Source organism: Coloeus monedula, assembly GCF_965178545.1.
Source record: "Coloeus monedula genome assembly, chromosome: 20".
In the NCBI taxonomy this organism is placed as follows: domain Eukaryota; kingdom Metazoa; phylum Chordata; class Aves; order Passeriformes; family Corvidae; genus Coloeus; species Coloeus monedula.
Window position 1 is genome coordinate 6,353,889 of NC_138800.1, and position 16,381 is coordinate 6,370,269.

A 16,381-nucleotide genomic window follows, 5' to 3' on the forward strand; every position below is an offset into this window, starting at 1 on the left:
GAGGCTGTAATTACAGGGCTGTGCAATTTTAACAACTAAACCCACAAGAATTCAGCCTTTCTTACTAGAGGGCACAGCTCTAGCCCACAGGGGACATTTTAGCTTATTTATTTATACAGATTCATTCCTAGCATTCAGAAATGCCATTCCATGCCTTAGGTAAGTCTTCTTTGGCTACTGTAACCTCCCCAAATGCCACCCTGTTGCACTGCAACTTCTGCAAAATTCGAAGCTCAACTCTTCCTTTTCACGCCTCTGCCCTCCAGCTCCTGCTTTTATAAAGTTTTTTCCCTTGTTCTCAGTTTCCTGAACAGCTTGGTTCTTATTTCCTATTTTCTGTCTTGCTGCCATCACTCCTCCCCCAAGCTATTCTTGTCAAACTATTAATTTCATCTTATTTGACAGTACAGCAGCCCTCCATGACTGCTTCGCTCAACAAATTATCAGTTACACCAACCATAAGACTCTTTTTCACTCCACTGACTTTCCAGAAGAGGCAGTTTGTAAAATGCAAAGTAATATTAATGTTTCTGCTCAGGAATTTCCACTTTGCATTGCTAAAGCTTTCATTTTGACGGAGCTGTATTCTGAAAAGACATGACTAGCACAGGGTGTCTGCTCTATCCATCTGCACCACTGGCTCAGAATATCAAATAACTCCCAGTATCTTTAATATTAGATGTATTTTTTTCCTTACCTAGAGCAAATTCATATCACCACTACTTCCACAGCAGAGCTGAACCCTGTCAGAGAGCATATTGAACCCAAATCAGAACAACAGGAAAATGTTTGTACTGATTCAACAAAACTGATTTTGTTAGATGAGTTTAATGCACCATTTCAGGGATACCCCTCACCTACAAGAATAAAGCTGGCTTTGGTCTATAATAACATTCTATGAAACTACCACTCTGATTTAAATGGGTTTAAAACCAAACCTGTATTTAAACAGATGGGTTTCCATTTGAAGATAGAGACGAGACATAAAAACTCCTCTAGTGGTCCTTCCATAAAGGGCATTTTAACACCACAAACAAGGTATGGAAAAGAGATGAAAACCACCAGAAAACATCTCCACAGCCAACACCCCCATTCCTGAGCTGAGAATGGAAGAATAACAAGTACAATCTCTTCTCTGCACATGATTTCGCACAGAGCAAGCTGAGAAGCAGCTGAAAGCTGCTGTTGTTAGGAGGGCTCGCCTTTGAAGCACTGACTAATCACAGGGCACACCTGATCTGCTTTCCTGGCTTGCAAAACCAGCAGCTAATGCAGCTCTGAGCTCATCCTTTCCCCTTTGCTGAGGGACTGGACCAACTCAGTGCTCACACAGGAGGAGCTCCTCGTTACCTGCTGGCAGAGAGCCCAAAGAGATGTCCCAGACTGGGGGCTCTGACATCACTGCCTTTCCAGCACCTCCAAACAGAAAAACAGCTGGGTCAGGTTATCTGCATGCCCAGTTAGCCCAGTATCCTGGCTCTTCCAGTAACCAGTAACAAATGGCTGGAGGGGAAAAAAAAGAATGACATGGGACAAGGAAAACCCACTGTTCTCTGCCTGTATTGCCCAGCTGGCCATTGGTAGCCTTCAGGGGACCCTTCTTCCACTAATTTGGTTTGGTTTGGGTTTTTTACCCTCAAATATATTTATCTTTCATCTTCTGCATTATCTAGTTATAATGAGTTTTACAATTTAATACTTGGTAAAAAATACGCTCCCTTGATTTGAATGTGCACAGGTGGGTGCTCCCCTTGAGCCTTCTATGGAAAGTAATAATGGAACTTCTCTGTCCCTTTCCTTTCTCTATATAATTGATCATTCTGAAAGCTTCTACAAATTTCTCTTAATTCATCTTCTTTTTTAACAAGTCCTTGGCTTTTTAGCCTCTTTTCAGCCAAAACTTTAAGCCAGTTAATGATTTCTTGTTAACTAGTAACCATCACTGGATACAAGCAGTTCCCAGCATCTCAACTGCCTCAAACAACAGAAGCCTGTTTCCACTTTGTAAGTCTCTCCATTAAATCTTGGACATAAATCCATAAATCCATTAAACACTGCTGCATTAACCATACCTCTGAGACAGAAGGAATTCCCTGATGTGACCTATGGCAGAACTGCTGGGATAAAAGACTTGCTCCAACACAGCAGGGAGTGTTTGCATTTGCAACCTGTGCTTTACCCACCAGGCTGCCCTTAGCGCAGGGATTTGTTTTGGGGGGAAAAAAAAGGGTTGAAAAATTAGTGCAATTCAGGGCGAGGGTGGCAGCAGCAGAAAATGGGAGCAGAGCACTTTAAGAGAGCCCTGGGAAGCTGTAACTTGAAGCCTGCTGAAGGCTGGGCTGGGGGAAGCAGCAAAAAGCAGATGTGGCTGCACCAAACCCGCACTGTCCTCGACTCGCACCCGCTGGGAGCCCCTGACAGCAGCAGCCGAGAGGAGCCCCAGGTAAGGGACAGCTCAGAGACAGCTCACCTGTGCCACTGCCAGCGGCCAGGGGAGCACAGGGCAGAGGCTGAGGCTGGGCAGCTCTCAGAGGACCTGGGAAATGGGAAGAATGGTCCTTCTGCAGGTGGGATTCCCACCAAGAGACCTCCCCAAGGATCGGGAGCCACCAGTGCCAGCTTTGCCCTCCGAGGCTGAGCTGTGCTTGGGAACTGGGGTGGGTTTCCTGCCTTTCAAGCATCTGCCTTGCAGCTGGGAGCACGCTTTTTGTCTGTGATGGTAACAAGTTTGGTGAGAGTCAGATCCTCTGGAGCTGGTGGTTGCAGGATGCTCCAGGAGCTGGTGCTGTGGAACAAGCAGAGCGAGCAGTTCGAACTCATGGGTCTTGTTTCACAGCACCTCTAAAGTCAGAAGTGTTTATAAATTATGTGAGAGACTTCTACCATTGCAGGTGGAAAGTAAAATATTTCCTTTGCACCTGCAGGCCTTCACAAATCGACAACTCCCAGACACAAAGTTCCTTCTCAGCTCATTTCTCAAGGTTTTCTTCCTGTACCTTTTGACTGTAACATCACACGCTGCTGCTGCTCCTTCTCTTCTCCTGCAAGGCAGCCACAGATTTTAATATCATGCCTGAAACCATCCCACCTCTGATCCAACCAAATTCTTTTCTCTGCGTTTCTGGCCGTGTGCTAAGAGAAATACAAATAGAATCCAGATGTTCAGGCCAATTCAAACGCAAAAGGCTTTGTCTTTTTAGAATGGAAATTGCTTTTTGGCAAAGTCTGAGAAATATGAAGCTGGTGACAGTACTGGCAAAAACAATACAATCTGCAAAACCAATCTCCGCTCCCATGCTCCCAGGAGCTCAGTGTAGCTGGAAGCAGAGGTTGTGTTGAGATTATTTTCTTTTTCTGCAGAGAAAGGTTATGCTCCATGGAAAACCTTCATCTCTAAGCTAGACTGGGCCAAATCTCTTCCTCTCAGCATGCAAGAGTGCAGCTTGGTACAAGCATCCTCACAGAGCCCTCGTTAAGGCCTGTTTAACTTAGACTCATGCAGGGCTTCTGTCACCTCTCTTCCAGCATGGTGCCTGTTCCTTGTAAAAGTCTGGAATGATAGGAGCAATCCCAACATCATATCCACTGCCACACCACCAGATAGTAAATCCTCTTGATCCTTATCTTCTGCACCAGAAACCTCACCTACTCTGCAGCTGGGACAGCAGCAGGATGCAAGTGCACAGGGGAAAGCGGGTACCACTTCTGTGTTACACTGGCTGAACACAGATGAAAGCCTTAAACCTCTACTGTGATGCCTTTTTCTCCAAAGGAGAGCTGTCTCCAGAAGAAAAGGCAGGAAAGGGAATCAGCAAACTGCCTTTCACTCTGCCTGAACAGGGTCTGGAACTGGGGTTGCTGTCGCCACGTGTATTTCTAGCAGCAGGCGTGTTTCCTTTGAGCTGAAGTTAATCTGAAACACATGTTCTTCCTCTGATTTCTCTAGTTGTCTGGATGACAGGGGTTAGTTAAATACAACCCTCTTCCTTTAATTTCTGGGAATCTATCTAAACATTGCTTCAGACCAGCCTCAGTGGCGTCTGTTCTCGGGGGCGGGACACTGCAGTAGCTCTGGTTTACCCACAGCAAAGCCCTGGGTTACTCACTGCCCTCTGGACCAGACAGATCTGTCTGGAAGGGCCACTCATCCCAGTCCTGGAGTGATGAAAAGTGGATTCCACAGAAGGAATGGCTTTGGGGAGTTTGGTGCTTTTCTCCCCCTCCATTAAAAATGTTGAATAAGCCAAGCTCTGCCTTACACTTCTCTAGGTCTGGCCCTGCATTAGGTATTTATTCCCAGCCCCTTTTCTTACTGTCTTTTAAGAAAGTTCTTCTATCTTACTTCATCAAATTGCAAATAAGAAGCAAAGGATGGACACAGGTAGACACAAGGAACAGCAAACTACTGCCTGAGGCAGGTAACTTGTATAACACAGCAGTAACCAGTCAGTGTTGCTTTCTGCCCCATTCAACAGTATGGATTTGGTACCTTTTTTTATAAATGAAGTCTTGAATTTTTTCAAAGCCTAAGACTCAGAAGTAATGATTTGTGCTTTTCTGGACCTTGGCACTCGGTAACTGCCAGCATCAGTGTGGTTTGGGCCACACACATCTGCTTTTGTGCTCAGGCACGCCCACACCGTGTGCTTGCCCAATTTTAAAGTCACTGAGGCCAGTTTGGCTGAATTCTTCCAACTAGAGAAGGCTGAGATCAGGTGTGTGTTTCACAACTGGCAGGACAAGCAGCAGCATCTGTCACTGCAGCTCCTGTCACAACCAGGTAAGTGAATAGCTGTGGTAGAGATGTATTTACCTGGTTGCTCAAACTCTCCCTGTCACATTCTTACTTTGTAGGTCCAGGCATGCAGATTCCAGTGGTTCTCCTTTTCCTGGGCCTCTTAACTGTCCCAAGCAGAACCCAGAACTCAGCTACTGAGCAGGTGAGTAGGAGACAAGATGCAGAGAGCAAGGGGGAGAGGTGTGGAGCAGGTAATTTAATTTTAGAGATCCTTACCGAAGGATTAAGCACTACCCTCCTAAATTACTAGGATTTTATTTAGCAACATAATGAGACTAACTCCTGCATTACCTGGATAAAACCACAGTAGTTACATCAGGGGATGACCATGAGGCAGAATTTCAAACCCAGTGCTGTCTTTGGCCTTAAAGTAACTGTTCCTCCACTCTCTACAAGATGAAGCCAATATTTCTGTAGGTCATAGAAGAAATCTGCAGTGTTTATCACACCTGCAAGTCTAACCAAAACACTCCCTGTACCTGCCAGAACTCTGCCACAGCTGATGGAGCCAATGCTGGCGAGGAAGAGGAAGATCCATTCTACAAGAGCCCTGTGAACAAGCTGGCAGCTGCAGTCTCCAACTTTGGCTACGACCTGTATCGCCAGCAGTCCAGCCGGACAGCCACCGCCAACGTGCTGCTGTCTCCCTTCAGCCTGGCTACTGCACTTTCTGGTCTCTCACTTGGTGAGTTCTTTGCCCCATTTCCACACTCACCCTTTGGCTTGACAGCCCTTCCCTCATGTTTTCCTGGTCGTTGGCAGGGGCTGGAGAACGAACCGAAAATGTGATTTCTCGCGCCCTCTTCTACGATCTCCTCAACAAAGCTGAGGTCCACGACACCTACAAGGACCTCCTGAGCAGTGTGGCTGGGCCAGAGAAGAGCATGAAAAGTGCCTCCCGGATCCTCTTGGAGAAAAGTAAAAGTCCTTCTTCCCCTCCATGAAATTTTACCTAAATAACCGTCAGCAGTAGTTATTTTGGTGTGTATTTATACAAAACCACACTGAGTAACACAGCACCAACAGCTCTGGCTCTGACATCCAAGCCAGGATGCAGACAGGGCATGGAATGCTCTTGCTGCTCCAGAAAAAGCCTGGAAAGTTTGTGTGCACTTAAATAAAAGCCCAGACATGCACACAAAGACATTGGTGACAGAACAGTTAACTCACAGAAGACCTAAAAGAAACTTGCTGAGAATTTTGCCTTCACTCCAGGCTGTCTGGCAGGTGTTGCTGGCTTCCAGGAACCACAGATCACATTTTCTATTTGTGATAACACTCAGCCATATTCCTTTGTTTAATTCCTTGCAGAGCTATTTGAAATGTCTGCTTCTGGCATGCAATAAACATCTGCTGAGAATGCTAAGAGCTATCTCTTGGAACCTGCTGGTTCCAAGAATCCAATAGGTTGAGTAAACTGTACTCATAAAGCAGGCTGAGGAAAGAAGAAAGGCTGATGTAGGAATGGCTGTGTCCAAGCCTTGAGTTCTTATCTCCCTTTTTCAGTTTTCAGAAGAGAGTTATCCCATGCTCCAGCATGGGTGGCTGTAGGATTTGGATCAGTTTCTTTAATGTGCTTTCAGATATTCCTCTTCAAAGCACATTTCTGTAGACAAACAGCCACAGATATTTTATGAGAGACCTGCTGCTGGGCTTTGGATTGCAACGTGCTGCCTTGAGATTGTTTTGATAAGGGAGCTAAGCTGCAGGATCCATGTTTTTATTCCCCAGGACTCAGGGCAAGGCCTGGGTTTCACAGCCAGCTCGAGAAGTCCTACAAGATGCGACCGAGGGCACTGAGTGGCAACACCCAGTTAGACCTTCAAGAAATCAACAGCTGGGTCCGACAGCAGACTAAGGGAAGGATTATGAGGTTCATGAAGGACATGCCCACAGATGTCAGCATTCTCCTTGCTGGGGCTGCTTTCTTCAAGGGTAAGAATGTTGTGTGCTTGGATACAGAAAAAGTCCATTAAGCATGTGTTAGAGGAGATGTGAAGGAATGCTCTCACTTCCAATAAAGCAAACAGACTGTCAAAGAGACAGAGAGTGTGAGAAGAAAGTGTTTGAGAATGTTTAGTAAAGAAGTAAAAAAAAAAAAGCACACTACCTGAACAAAAATAGTCCTGAGGGAGGAATTATTACTCTTGGGAAGCTGAATCTTGACCTGTTTGCAGTAAGAACCAGAAAAGAAACTTTAAACTCACAAAACTCCATTCAGAGACAGGATATTACCATTTAGGGAAGGCACAGCTTAGAGTGTTCTGAGCCTTTTTACCACTGCAGAAGGACACAGTTTGATACTAGAGAGCTGTTCTTAAACATGCTGTAAGCCAGTGTCCTGGAGAATTATTGCTTGGAGACAAAGAGCAAAATAAAGGGTGGGGAGAGAAGCACTTTATATGCATCGACACAACTGTTACCCTTCAAAATAGTTTTGTAATCGCATAAGTAGACATCAACTTCCCAATAGCAACTCCACCCATACACTGGCTTGCTTATTTATTTGCCATTTAGCCAATTCTCAGATGAAAAGGAGGGGCCAAGGATGGCAGTAAATCAGTAGCTCCAATCAGTCTATTTCTATCCCTGTTATGCCTCAACTCTTAAAGCACAAGTGCTGTATATTAAAGCACAAGATTATTCAGCCACGGGCAGGAGCCTGGTTTCATATGCTATTATTCCAGAAAATCCTCCATCTTCTCTCTTGAAAAACAGGGACATGGAAAACCAAGTTTGACACCAAGAAGACTGCCCTGAAGGACTTCCACCTGGACGAGGACAGAACTGTGAAGGTGTCCATGATGTCAGACCCCAAAGCCATCCTGAGATATGGTTTTGACTCAGAACTCAACTGCAAGGTCAGAGAGCAAATATTGCCCAAGATCTCCTAAACCTACTGAGGAGCAGGTTCAGCTACACCTACCTGTTAACCCAATCCAGCCTTGCTCCTCCCATCAGCTACTTTTGCAATCCCTATTTTGAAAGGCAGTGTGTTGATTCTTAGGGTATCCTGCTCCTACACTGGCTATGTCACAAGCAACCCAAAATTTAAATTATGCCCAGGTCCTACCAGCCTGTATTGCTTGACTTAAAGTTGGGCAAGAAGGGCAGGGCACACCTCTCAAAACTTTTCCATCTCTACCTCTTTCAACCAAGCTTTCCCTGGAGCTCAAAGGTGTTTCAGTGAGAATTCCCCAAAGCAAAGCTGCAGGATTTAACAGGTGAGAGAGCACTTCCATAGCAGGAAGAGTGCAGGAAGGATGGATGAAAGCCTAGGGAAAAAGCCAGAAGTGTCAGGAAGCATCATGTCAGATAAAAGCAAACAGGGAAAAAGATCAAATGTTAACTGAAAAGGTTGAGATTCCAGCCTGAGAGTCAAGCCTCAGCCTGGTACAGGATGGGTAAAACTGTTTATTATTGATGTCACCCTCTCTAATCTCCCTCTTATTTCTGGCCTTGCAGATTGCCCAGCTGCCCCTGACAGAGGGGATCAGTGCCATGTTCTTCCTGCCCACAAAGGTGACCCAGAACATGACTCTGATTGAGGAAAGCCTCACCTCAGAGTTTGTGCACGATGTGGACAAGGAGCTGAAGACGGTCCACGCTGTGCTAAGCCTGCCCAAACTAAAGCTGAACTACGAAGAGGCACTTGGCAGCACACTAAAGGAGACAAGTATGTACATCACACCCCCTTTGCAGGCTGCCAGGGCTCAAAGCAGTGCTCAAGTTGCTTCCTGCTCTCAGAATAGGAAGCTGGTGGGTTGTTAGTTATGGTTGTGGAGATTTCACCAGCAACCAAATCACCTTCATCCAGGACTTCTCAGCTTTTTATCACATCCCTCCACCAAGCTCATACAATGCTGCTGAGATTGAGGGTGAAGCTCAGTACAAGCACATGGAAGCTGCTTTTCCCTGTTCCCCCAGGCTCCCTGCCCTCCTGGATCACAGCATTAGCAGTGCTGCTCCCCCTTCTGCAACCCATGCCTTCAGCTAATGCAACTTTCTCTCTTTTCTCCAGGGCTCCAATCACTTTTCACATCACCTGACTTCTCCAAGATTTCTGCCAAACCTCTGAGATTATCTCATGTGCAACACAAGGCAATGCTGGAGCTTAGTGAGGATGGGGAAAGATCCACACCAAACCTCGAGGCCAATGCTGCTCGTCTGACCTTCCCCATAGAATACCACGTGGACAAACCTTTCCTTCTTGTACTGAGGGATGATACCACTGGAACCCTCCTCTTCATTGGCAAGATCCTGGATCCCAGGGGTGTTTAGATCCCTGCACAATAACCTGCAATGGTAGGGCCCAAATGGAAAGGGTGATATTGGGAGGGATACTGGCTCCCTGCTCTGCTGCACAAAGACACAACTTGCAAATCTTACGCCTTCATGCTGCAATAAAAGAGCTTTTGCTATTAATCTCAGCGAGCCCAAGTATTCTCCCTTGAAAGGTTGTCTGCCTACATCCTGTGCCTTCACTCCCAATTTCCCCAGAGGAGGAATGCAGTTCTGTGTGCTGAAAGCAAGCATTTTCTGGTGTATGCTGCATTGTCCCCCATCCTGTTTTCCAGCCTTACACCAGTTGTTGAAACTGAATCCCTCATCACTGACAGACCTGTGCTGGAGCCCTCCAAGTTCTGCAGTGGCCTCTTTCATAGATTGTAAGTTTGCACTTCCCAGGCTGTTGCCTCACCCCTTTCAACCATTTCCATTTGACACTGGCAAGCAGGAAAGTGCCTCACAGTATCAAAAATAGAAGGCAGCGTGCTCTGGATGACTGTATGTTCATAATGCTCAGGGTACCACACAGGGGAGAGTCACATCTCACACAAAAGCAACTCAAACATTTGCTTCCAACCCACACACAGAACTTACACAACAGCCTCTGTTCCCACCATACCACACACAGACCTCTCACGTTAGAATTGGTCATTTTATTTACAACAGGCTCACTAAAGAGCATTTCAAAACTTCATTCAAGTTGCTGTTACACATGATTTTCCAGCTTGTACTACATGACTACCTTACCACATGACACTTAGCTTTGATGAAAGATCACATTGCAGCTTCCTTTGACAGGGAAATTAAGTCCTCTGAAGGATGTTTCTGGGAAGCTCTGACAGACAGGCCTTCATCTCTTGTAGCTCCTGGATCTGAGCACTCTGAGGACCGAAGTGCACTGACAAAATCCCCTCTGCTCTTTGAATCGTGCTCAGAGCTTCAGAAACTGCAAATCTGAAATAGGAAGATAATAAGAACAGAGCATGCAAAAAACTTAATTCAGATTCTTGACTTACACAACCCTTAAGCCCTCCCTAACAAAAACCTAAACCTGTTCATGGCTACAGATTCCACCCTCCCCTGCCTTCCAGCAGCAAGGAAAATTTTGTCTGCTTCAGCTGCAAAGGGAGGATGAAGGGGAGGGAAAGGTGAGGAGATACACAAAACCTGAAAACATTATCTTTGAGTATATCACTACTTCATCACTGCAGCTCCTGCTAAAATTAATTTGGTTAAAGGGAGTTGTTGTGAGAAGATTTTCAGAAGCAGTCAGGGGATTTCCTTGCCAATAAAGCAAGAGGATTTCATTCCCTCCTTTGAGAAGATGTCAGCAACGTTATACAACTGAGGTATAAACACCAAGGGTGATGAGTCGACAGAATAAAACAATTGGACAGGGAATAAATTGAGCCAGGGAGAAGAAAAAGACAGGCACAAAGCAGAGAAACAAATTCCAAAGAGAGTACCTGTGCCAGGCATCCTGTGTCCTGTGAAACACCCTCAAGGTGCCAAGGGCCACCTGCCTTGATATTGTGTCAGACACACAGGAGTGGTGCAGGGCAGGGACAGAGGATGAAACCAAACTCACCCATTGAAGAGGATTTGTGCCAGCTTGAAAAGTTCATGGCCTGTTTCTACACTTGATGGCCCATGGTGCATTTCCACAATCTCAATACTCTTCTTCAGGTGTCTGGCTGCTTCCTGCCACTTCCCTGATGGAAAACAAAACAAAACAATGAGAAATGAACAAATACTTCCTAGAGCTACCGCCACCCAAAGAATCTGACAGAATTATTCCAAATGTGATGCACTCTGTCCACAGAACCAGGACAGGGAATCTAAAAGAGCATGAGAGCACAGTATCATTCACTGGCTGCTGGGAACACAGGTTTGGTCTTTCTGAGAGCCCTGCTGACAAAACTAGGGAAAAAAATGAAAGGGCCAGTCCAAGAAAACACTAATCATGTTAAATTCAAAGTTCAGGAAACGTGGGATAGTGAGAGGACAATGCCATACCAAGAGTAGCATAGACCTGTGCCAGATGATCCTCCATCTCTCCCATCAGCAAATGCTCTGGAGACAAGAAGTTTCCAGCATCCATCTGACACTTCAGGAGCATTTTGATAGCCTGATCTATATAAAAAAAAAGGTTATAAAATTCACCCTGTCTCCAGTTTTCCATGGTCCATGAAATAAAATCAATCCAACTTCATCTTTGCGTGTTACACAGCTGACTGGGATTTGGTTAGGATTCAATGCTGACTTCATCTGCACCTCTCCTTATTCTACCCCAGAGCTGAGGTTGACCCAACTCCCTCCAGGAAAACAAGACCTGGAAATGTCCAACTCTAACGTTTCCCTGATTTCTTTTTTATTTAATTACTTTACTATGGAACAATATGTGGCTTAGATTAACACCCTGATCAGGGGGTATAAAACAATCTAAAGCTGAAGTCCCCAGGGACACCAGGCCACACGTCACAGGACCCCAACAGCGTGAGCAACAGTGCCATCTCATGGTTCCTGTCCCGACCGGGGCTCCTCAGCTCCTGACCTCAGGGCACAAAGCTGAGCCTTACCAGCCTTCCCGACTCTCAGCAGGCCTAAAGCTTCCTTGATTTGTTGCTGAAGGTCCTGCAAACGGCAAGACAGGTTCTCTCTGCTGGCTGAAGTTGCACAAGCTTCGTTTGAACAAAAAAATGTGTCCTCTTCTCCCTGAGGAAATCACCCCTGTGATCATTCCTGCTCATCTTCAGCTCAAAGCTTACTCTCCATCTGCATTAGCTGTGTTATAGAGATGCTAAATTGTTTCTCAGCTGTATTCATTAAACAAAGTGATTTTTTTGTTAATTTTTTGTAAACTTTTCAAAAATCAGCTTATTTGATTTTAGAAGAACCAGTGAGATACTGTCTTGATTCAACAAGGGCTTTTGGCTTTTGAGCAGGGATCAAACTGAGGTCTTCAACTCTTGGCTCTCCCAGACCTAAATCTTACACACCCCAGTAAGTTGCACAATCACAACTATGGAGAATTTACCTGCATTTGAGCCTGGCACTTAGGACAGCAGAATGAATTTCTGATGGGCACCAAGCTCTTGACACCAGACTCCAGCTCCTCAAGGCATGCCTGGCAGCGACACTCAAAGAAATACTGACTGAGAAGCTGTTGTCTCTCAGCAACCCTCATCCTACATCGGTGAGGCCCTACAAAGGATGGCAAGGGTAAAGATCTCTCAGCAGGTACAGTTCTAAATATCAGAATAAATGGATTTTTGTTACAATTGAGACTAGGTATATTTTGGAGAGGATGTAACTGAAGACTGAAAATCTAACAGTGGGCTCAAGAGATGAAATGCTGCGTTGATCAAGGCTGCTAAACGAAGACTCTGGCAACATTAGATGAGAATTGTATGAGAATTATGATATAAATAGCCATCAGCATGATGAGGAGAGGTCAATGATGTCTGTGCCTTGAGACAAACACAGAGTTAATGCTTACCATAGCAATGCAAAACCTCTTGGCCTCTTGGGATTGGCTGTGATGCCCTGACAGTGGCAGCTGTCCCACTGAATGACACGCTGGTGTTGGGGCAGCACGAGTGGTTCAGGAGGCTGAGGACAGGGAAGAAGGCTGTTGCCAGCCTCACAGGCTTTTTATTTACAACAGCCCCATCTCCAGGCCCTGAAGACAGAGGAAAACCAAGCAGGTTGAGATTGAATGCTCACAAACCCACACAATTTCTGCAGTGAGCATCGTGACCGAGCGCAGGCAGCAGCAGAAAGGTTCCTGGTATATTGCTACAATAAATAACAGCTAAACACACTCTGAATGTGCACCAAGGAACAGGCCAGCATGGGACAGGCCATTAAATTTTAAACAAGCCATTTCCATCTGCAGTGGGAGCTTTCTACAGCTGATAATTCCATCTCTTCACTTCACACAAGGAAGATGAGCAAGGACAGGACAGTCCTGGGCTCCTCAGTACAAGATAGAGGAGCTACTGGAGAGATCCAGTGAAGGCCACAGAGATGATGAGGGGTCTGGAGCATCTCTCCTATGAGGAGAGACTGAGGGAGATGACCCTGGTTAGTCTGGAGAAAACTGAGAGAGGCTCTCATAAATACATATACAAATGCAGGTGTCAGAGAATGTGCTGGACTCTTTTCTGTGGTGCCAGGATGAGTAGTAATGGCCATAAATTAAACCACAAGAAGTTCCACCTTAACATGAGGAAGAACTTCTTTCCATTGAGGGTGGCAGAGCACTGGAACAGGCTGCCCAGGGAGGTCTGGAGACATTCCAAACCCACCTGGATGTGTCCCTGTGTCACCTGCTCCAGGTGGCCATGCCTGGGCAGGGGATTTGGACTGAATGATCTCCAGGGGTCCCTTCCAACTCCAACCATTCCATGACAACACAGTAGGGCTTAAAAGTTTTTATCTTACCCAGCTCCTGCATTACAGTGATTGCTTGTGCATTACACTGCAGCTGCAACACGTGCCTCAGCATTGCTTCTGCTACAGTCTTCAGCTCTGGGGACAATTCATCAGAGGTTTTTTCACAGGTCTTTGGTTTGGACCACTGCTGACATGACTCCTGATTCAACACAGCAGCCTCCAGGCCAGCTGCTTGCAGCTGTTTGCATATAGCTACCACACTGAGTGTGCAGAGGAACTTGTGCTCAGCACTGTGCTGCTCAGTGTGGGGCAAAAGGTGGAACAGAGCTTGGTAAGAACTCTGGTACCGACCATTGCTGTCACAACCAGGGATACCTCTGGTACCAGCTCCGGCATCTGGTGCCTCTCTGAGAGGTTTGCATCTTGCCTCAGGGTTCTGAAGGTCCTTGTCCCCACTGTGGGAGCATCCCACCAGCCTGCTAACCTCTGCAAATCCTGCCAGCAGGACAGTCCTCAAGGCCACATGGCAGAAGACCCCCAGTGTGAGGAGCAGCGCTCCCAGGGAACACTCTGTCCTGTGGTACTGCTGCCACGCCACATCTGCACAGTCCTGGCTGCAGTACTTGGCATAACTGCAGCCCTGGCAAGGCACCGAGGCCAGGAGCTGCCTCAGACAGCGGTGGCAGTAAAGATCTGCGTTAGTGGCTCCAGTGTCCCAGGCTGCCTCACCAGCCTGCAGAGGAAGGCTCTCCCCAGGGCAGAGCACACTCACAAAGGCCTCCTCTTTTAACAGGCTCTGTCCTGGCACGATGTCCTGGGAGGCCACCAAGTGACGTCCTCTCTCTGCATCAAAACTCAAGCTCAAAGATGAAGATGCACCTGAAATATGGTTGTTCTCTTCCCAGATCTCTGACTTCCCTTGAATGCCACCACGTGCTTCTCGTGCAGGCTCTGGACACCTCTCTTTCTCACATAACTTAACCTTCAGCTGGCTTAACTTTTTTAGCCGTGTCAGGTGTGTAGTCATGACCCTATCTAGAGCAATTTTACTCTCCAGCACTCTGAGGATATCCTGTGCATCCTGTAACCTCCCCAGGCACAGCAGACACTCAGCTTTCCGCAGCAGGACCTTGGGCAGCAGCCTGTCTGGATAGCCATGGCTTTCAGCCCTGGCAATATCTTCCAAACAAACCTAGGAACAAAGACAAGCTCTTTTAAGTGGGCTTGAAACCCAGCTCGTGCTCTTTCATTCCACCTAAGACAAGTCTCATGTAAGCATTCTGTGTGTTAATCAGCAAATTCCATGTGCATAACCAAGCTGCTGCCCAAATAAAGCATCCTGACACAGAAGCAAAGTAGGAGCCCTTCAGAAAGTTGAGTTATGGATGCTTTAAGCACAGCTTGGGAAGCACAGCTGATCTGATGTCTCTTGTTCTAACAATCAAATACCTCAGGGGCACCCAGGACCTTGTGGGGTGGGTGCTGCCCACTTACCTCAAAGTGCCCCAGGTGGAGGAGAGCGGCGGAGCGGTTGGCAAAGCACACGGACACCTCGGGGCTCCCAGGGGGCTCGTGTGATGCTGCCTGCAGAGACCAGAGAACTGCTGCTGCCTCGGGGGACCCCTCACAGGACCCTCTCAGCAGGACCTGCAGGATCTCCCCTTTGGGGAACCCCTCATGGGAGCTGCTCCTTGCCCCTCACAGGAGCCCTTCAACCATGAGGGGCTGCAGGATCCCCTCTTGGGGATCCCCTCACAGGATCCCTTTGGCTGAGAGGTTTTGTAGGACCCCCTCATCCCACACCTACCTTAGAGTAGAGCCTCAGGGCAGCCTGGTAGTGGCCCTGTTTGAATTCCCGGTTTCCCTGCTCCCGGTACCAGCTCGCGGCCTCCGGCTCCTTGCCCGTGGGTGCCTGGTGGCACAACCGCACCAGGGCTGCCTCCTCCTCCTCCTTGGTCCTGTGGGATACGGGGTCAGCACCAAAGAATCAGTCTGGAATCATCTGGTCCCACCTCCCTGCTCAAACAGGATGATCCCAGAGCACGTGGCACAGGATTGTGTCTAGAGGGTTCTGGAATGTCTCCAGTGAGGGAGACACCACACTCTCCATCTGTGCCCGTGCGTGGTCACTGCACAGGGAAGAAGTTTTTCCTCATATTCACAGAGCCACAGGATCAATTAGGTTGGAAAAGACCTCTGAGATCATCGAGTCCAGCCTGTGAGCGACCCCCAGTTTGCCAACCAGATCCCGGCACTGAAAGCCATGTCCAACCTTTCCTTAAACACCTCCAGGGACCACGACTTCACCACCTCCCTGGGCAGCCCATCCCAGTGTTTAATCACCCTTTCTGCGAAGAAATTCTTACTAATGCCCAACCTAAACCTTCCCAAGAGAAGCTTAAGATTATGTCTTCTTGTCTTCCTACCAGCTGCCTGGGAGAAGAGGCCGACCTCCAGCCTCCTGTCAGGTAGAAAGGTGGAATTTTATCCAGGTGGAATTTCCTCGGCATCAGTTTCCGCCCGTTGCCTCGTGTCCTATTGCTCGGTTCCACCGAGCAGAGCCTGGTTCATCCCTTTATTTATACACATTAAGAGAGATGCTCCAGTCCCCCAATCCCCCTCGTTACCCTGCGCCGGACCCGCCCCGCCCACCGCTCACCGGAGCAGGTCGCAACCCAGCCGCACCGCGTCCTGAAGCGAAGCCGCCGCCAGCCGCTCCCGCAGCGCCGGGTCCAGCGCGGCCCAGAGCCGGGAGGTGCGGCCCTGCCACTCCGCCACCGGCAGCGCCATCACCTCCGCCACCGCGCCACCGGCAGCGCCACGACTGCCATGGCGGCGCCCAGCAGCATCCCCGCACGGAACACAGGGCTACTTCCGCCGTACGGCGCCGGACAGCCA

At 47.7% G+C, this 16,381-nt stretch overlaps 2 protein-coding genes across 2 annotated transcripts; one reads left to right on the forward strand and one right to left on the reverse strand.

Moving 5' to 3' along the window:
* Window positions 1–4,862: 4,862 nt before the first annotated feature.
* SERPINF1 (serpin family F member 1) lies at window positions 4,863–9,144 on the forward strand (the record flags this gene model as incomplete). The annotated part of the gene is made up of 7 exons (XM_082294867.1): window positions 4,863–4,940; window positions 5,285–5,483; window positions 5,561–5,716; window positions 6,530–6,733; window positions 7,517–7,659; window positions 8,264–8,474; window positions 8,820–9,144. The coding sequence occupies 7 exons, from the start codon at window positions 4,863–4,865 to the stop codon at window positions 9,077–9,079; spliced, it is 1,251 nt and encodes a 416-aa protein (XP_082150993.1). The 3' UTR covers window positions 9,080–9,144.
* A 654-nt stretch (window positions 9,145–9,798) lies between these two features.
* On the reverse strand, window positions 9,799–16,324 carry SMYD4 (SET and MYND domain containing 4). Its single transcript, XM_082294486.1, has 10 exons — window positions 16,143–16,324; window positions 15,291–15,441; window positions 14,978–15,067; window positions 13,532–14,675; window positions 12,585–12,767; window positions 12,123–12,289; window positions 11,665–11,800; window positions 11,102–11,218; window positions 10,674–10,797; window positions 9,799–10,039 (listed from the first exon to the last, which is right to left on the reverse strand). The coding sequence occupies exons 1-10, from the start codon at window positions 16,271–16,273 to the stop codon at window positions 9,889–9,891; spliced, it is 2,394 nt and encodes a 797-aa protein (XP_082150612.1). The 5' UTR covers window positions 16,274–16,324; the 3' UTR covers window positions 9,799–9,888.
* Between the last annotated feature and the right edge of the window lie 57 nt (window positions 16,325–16,381).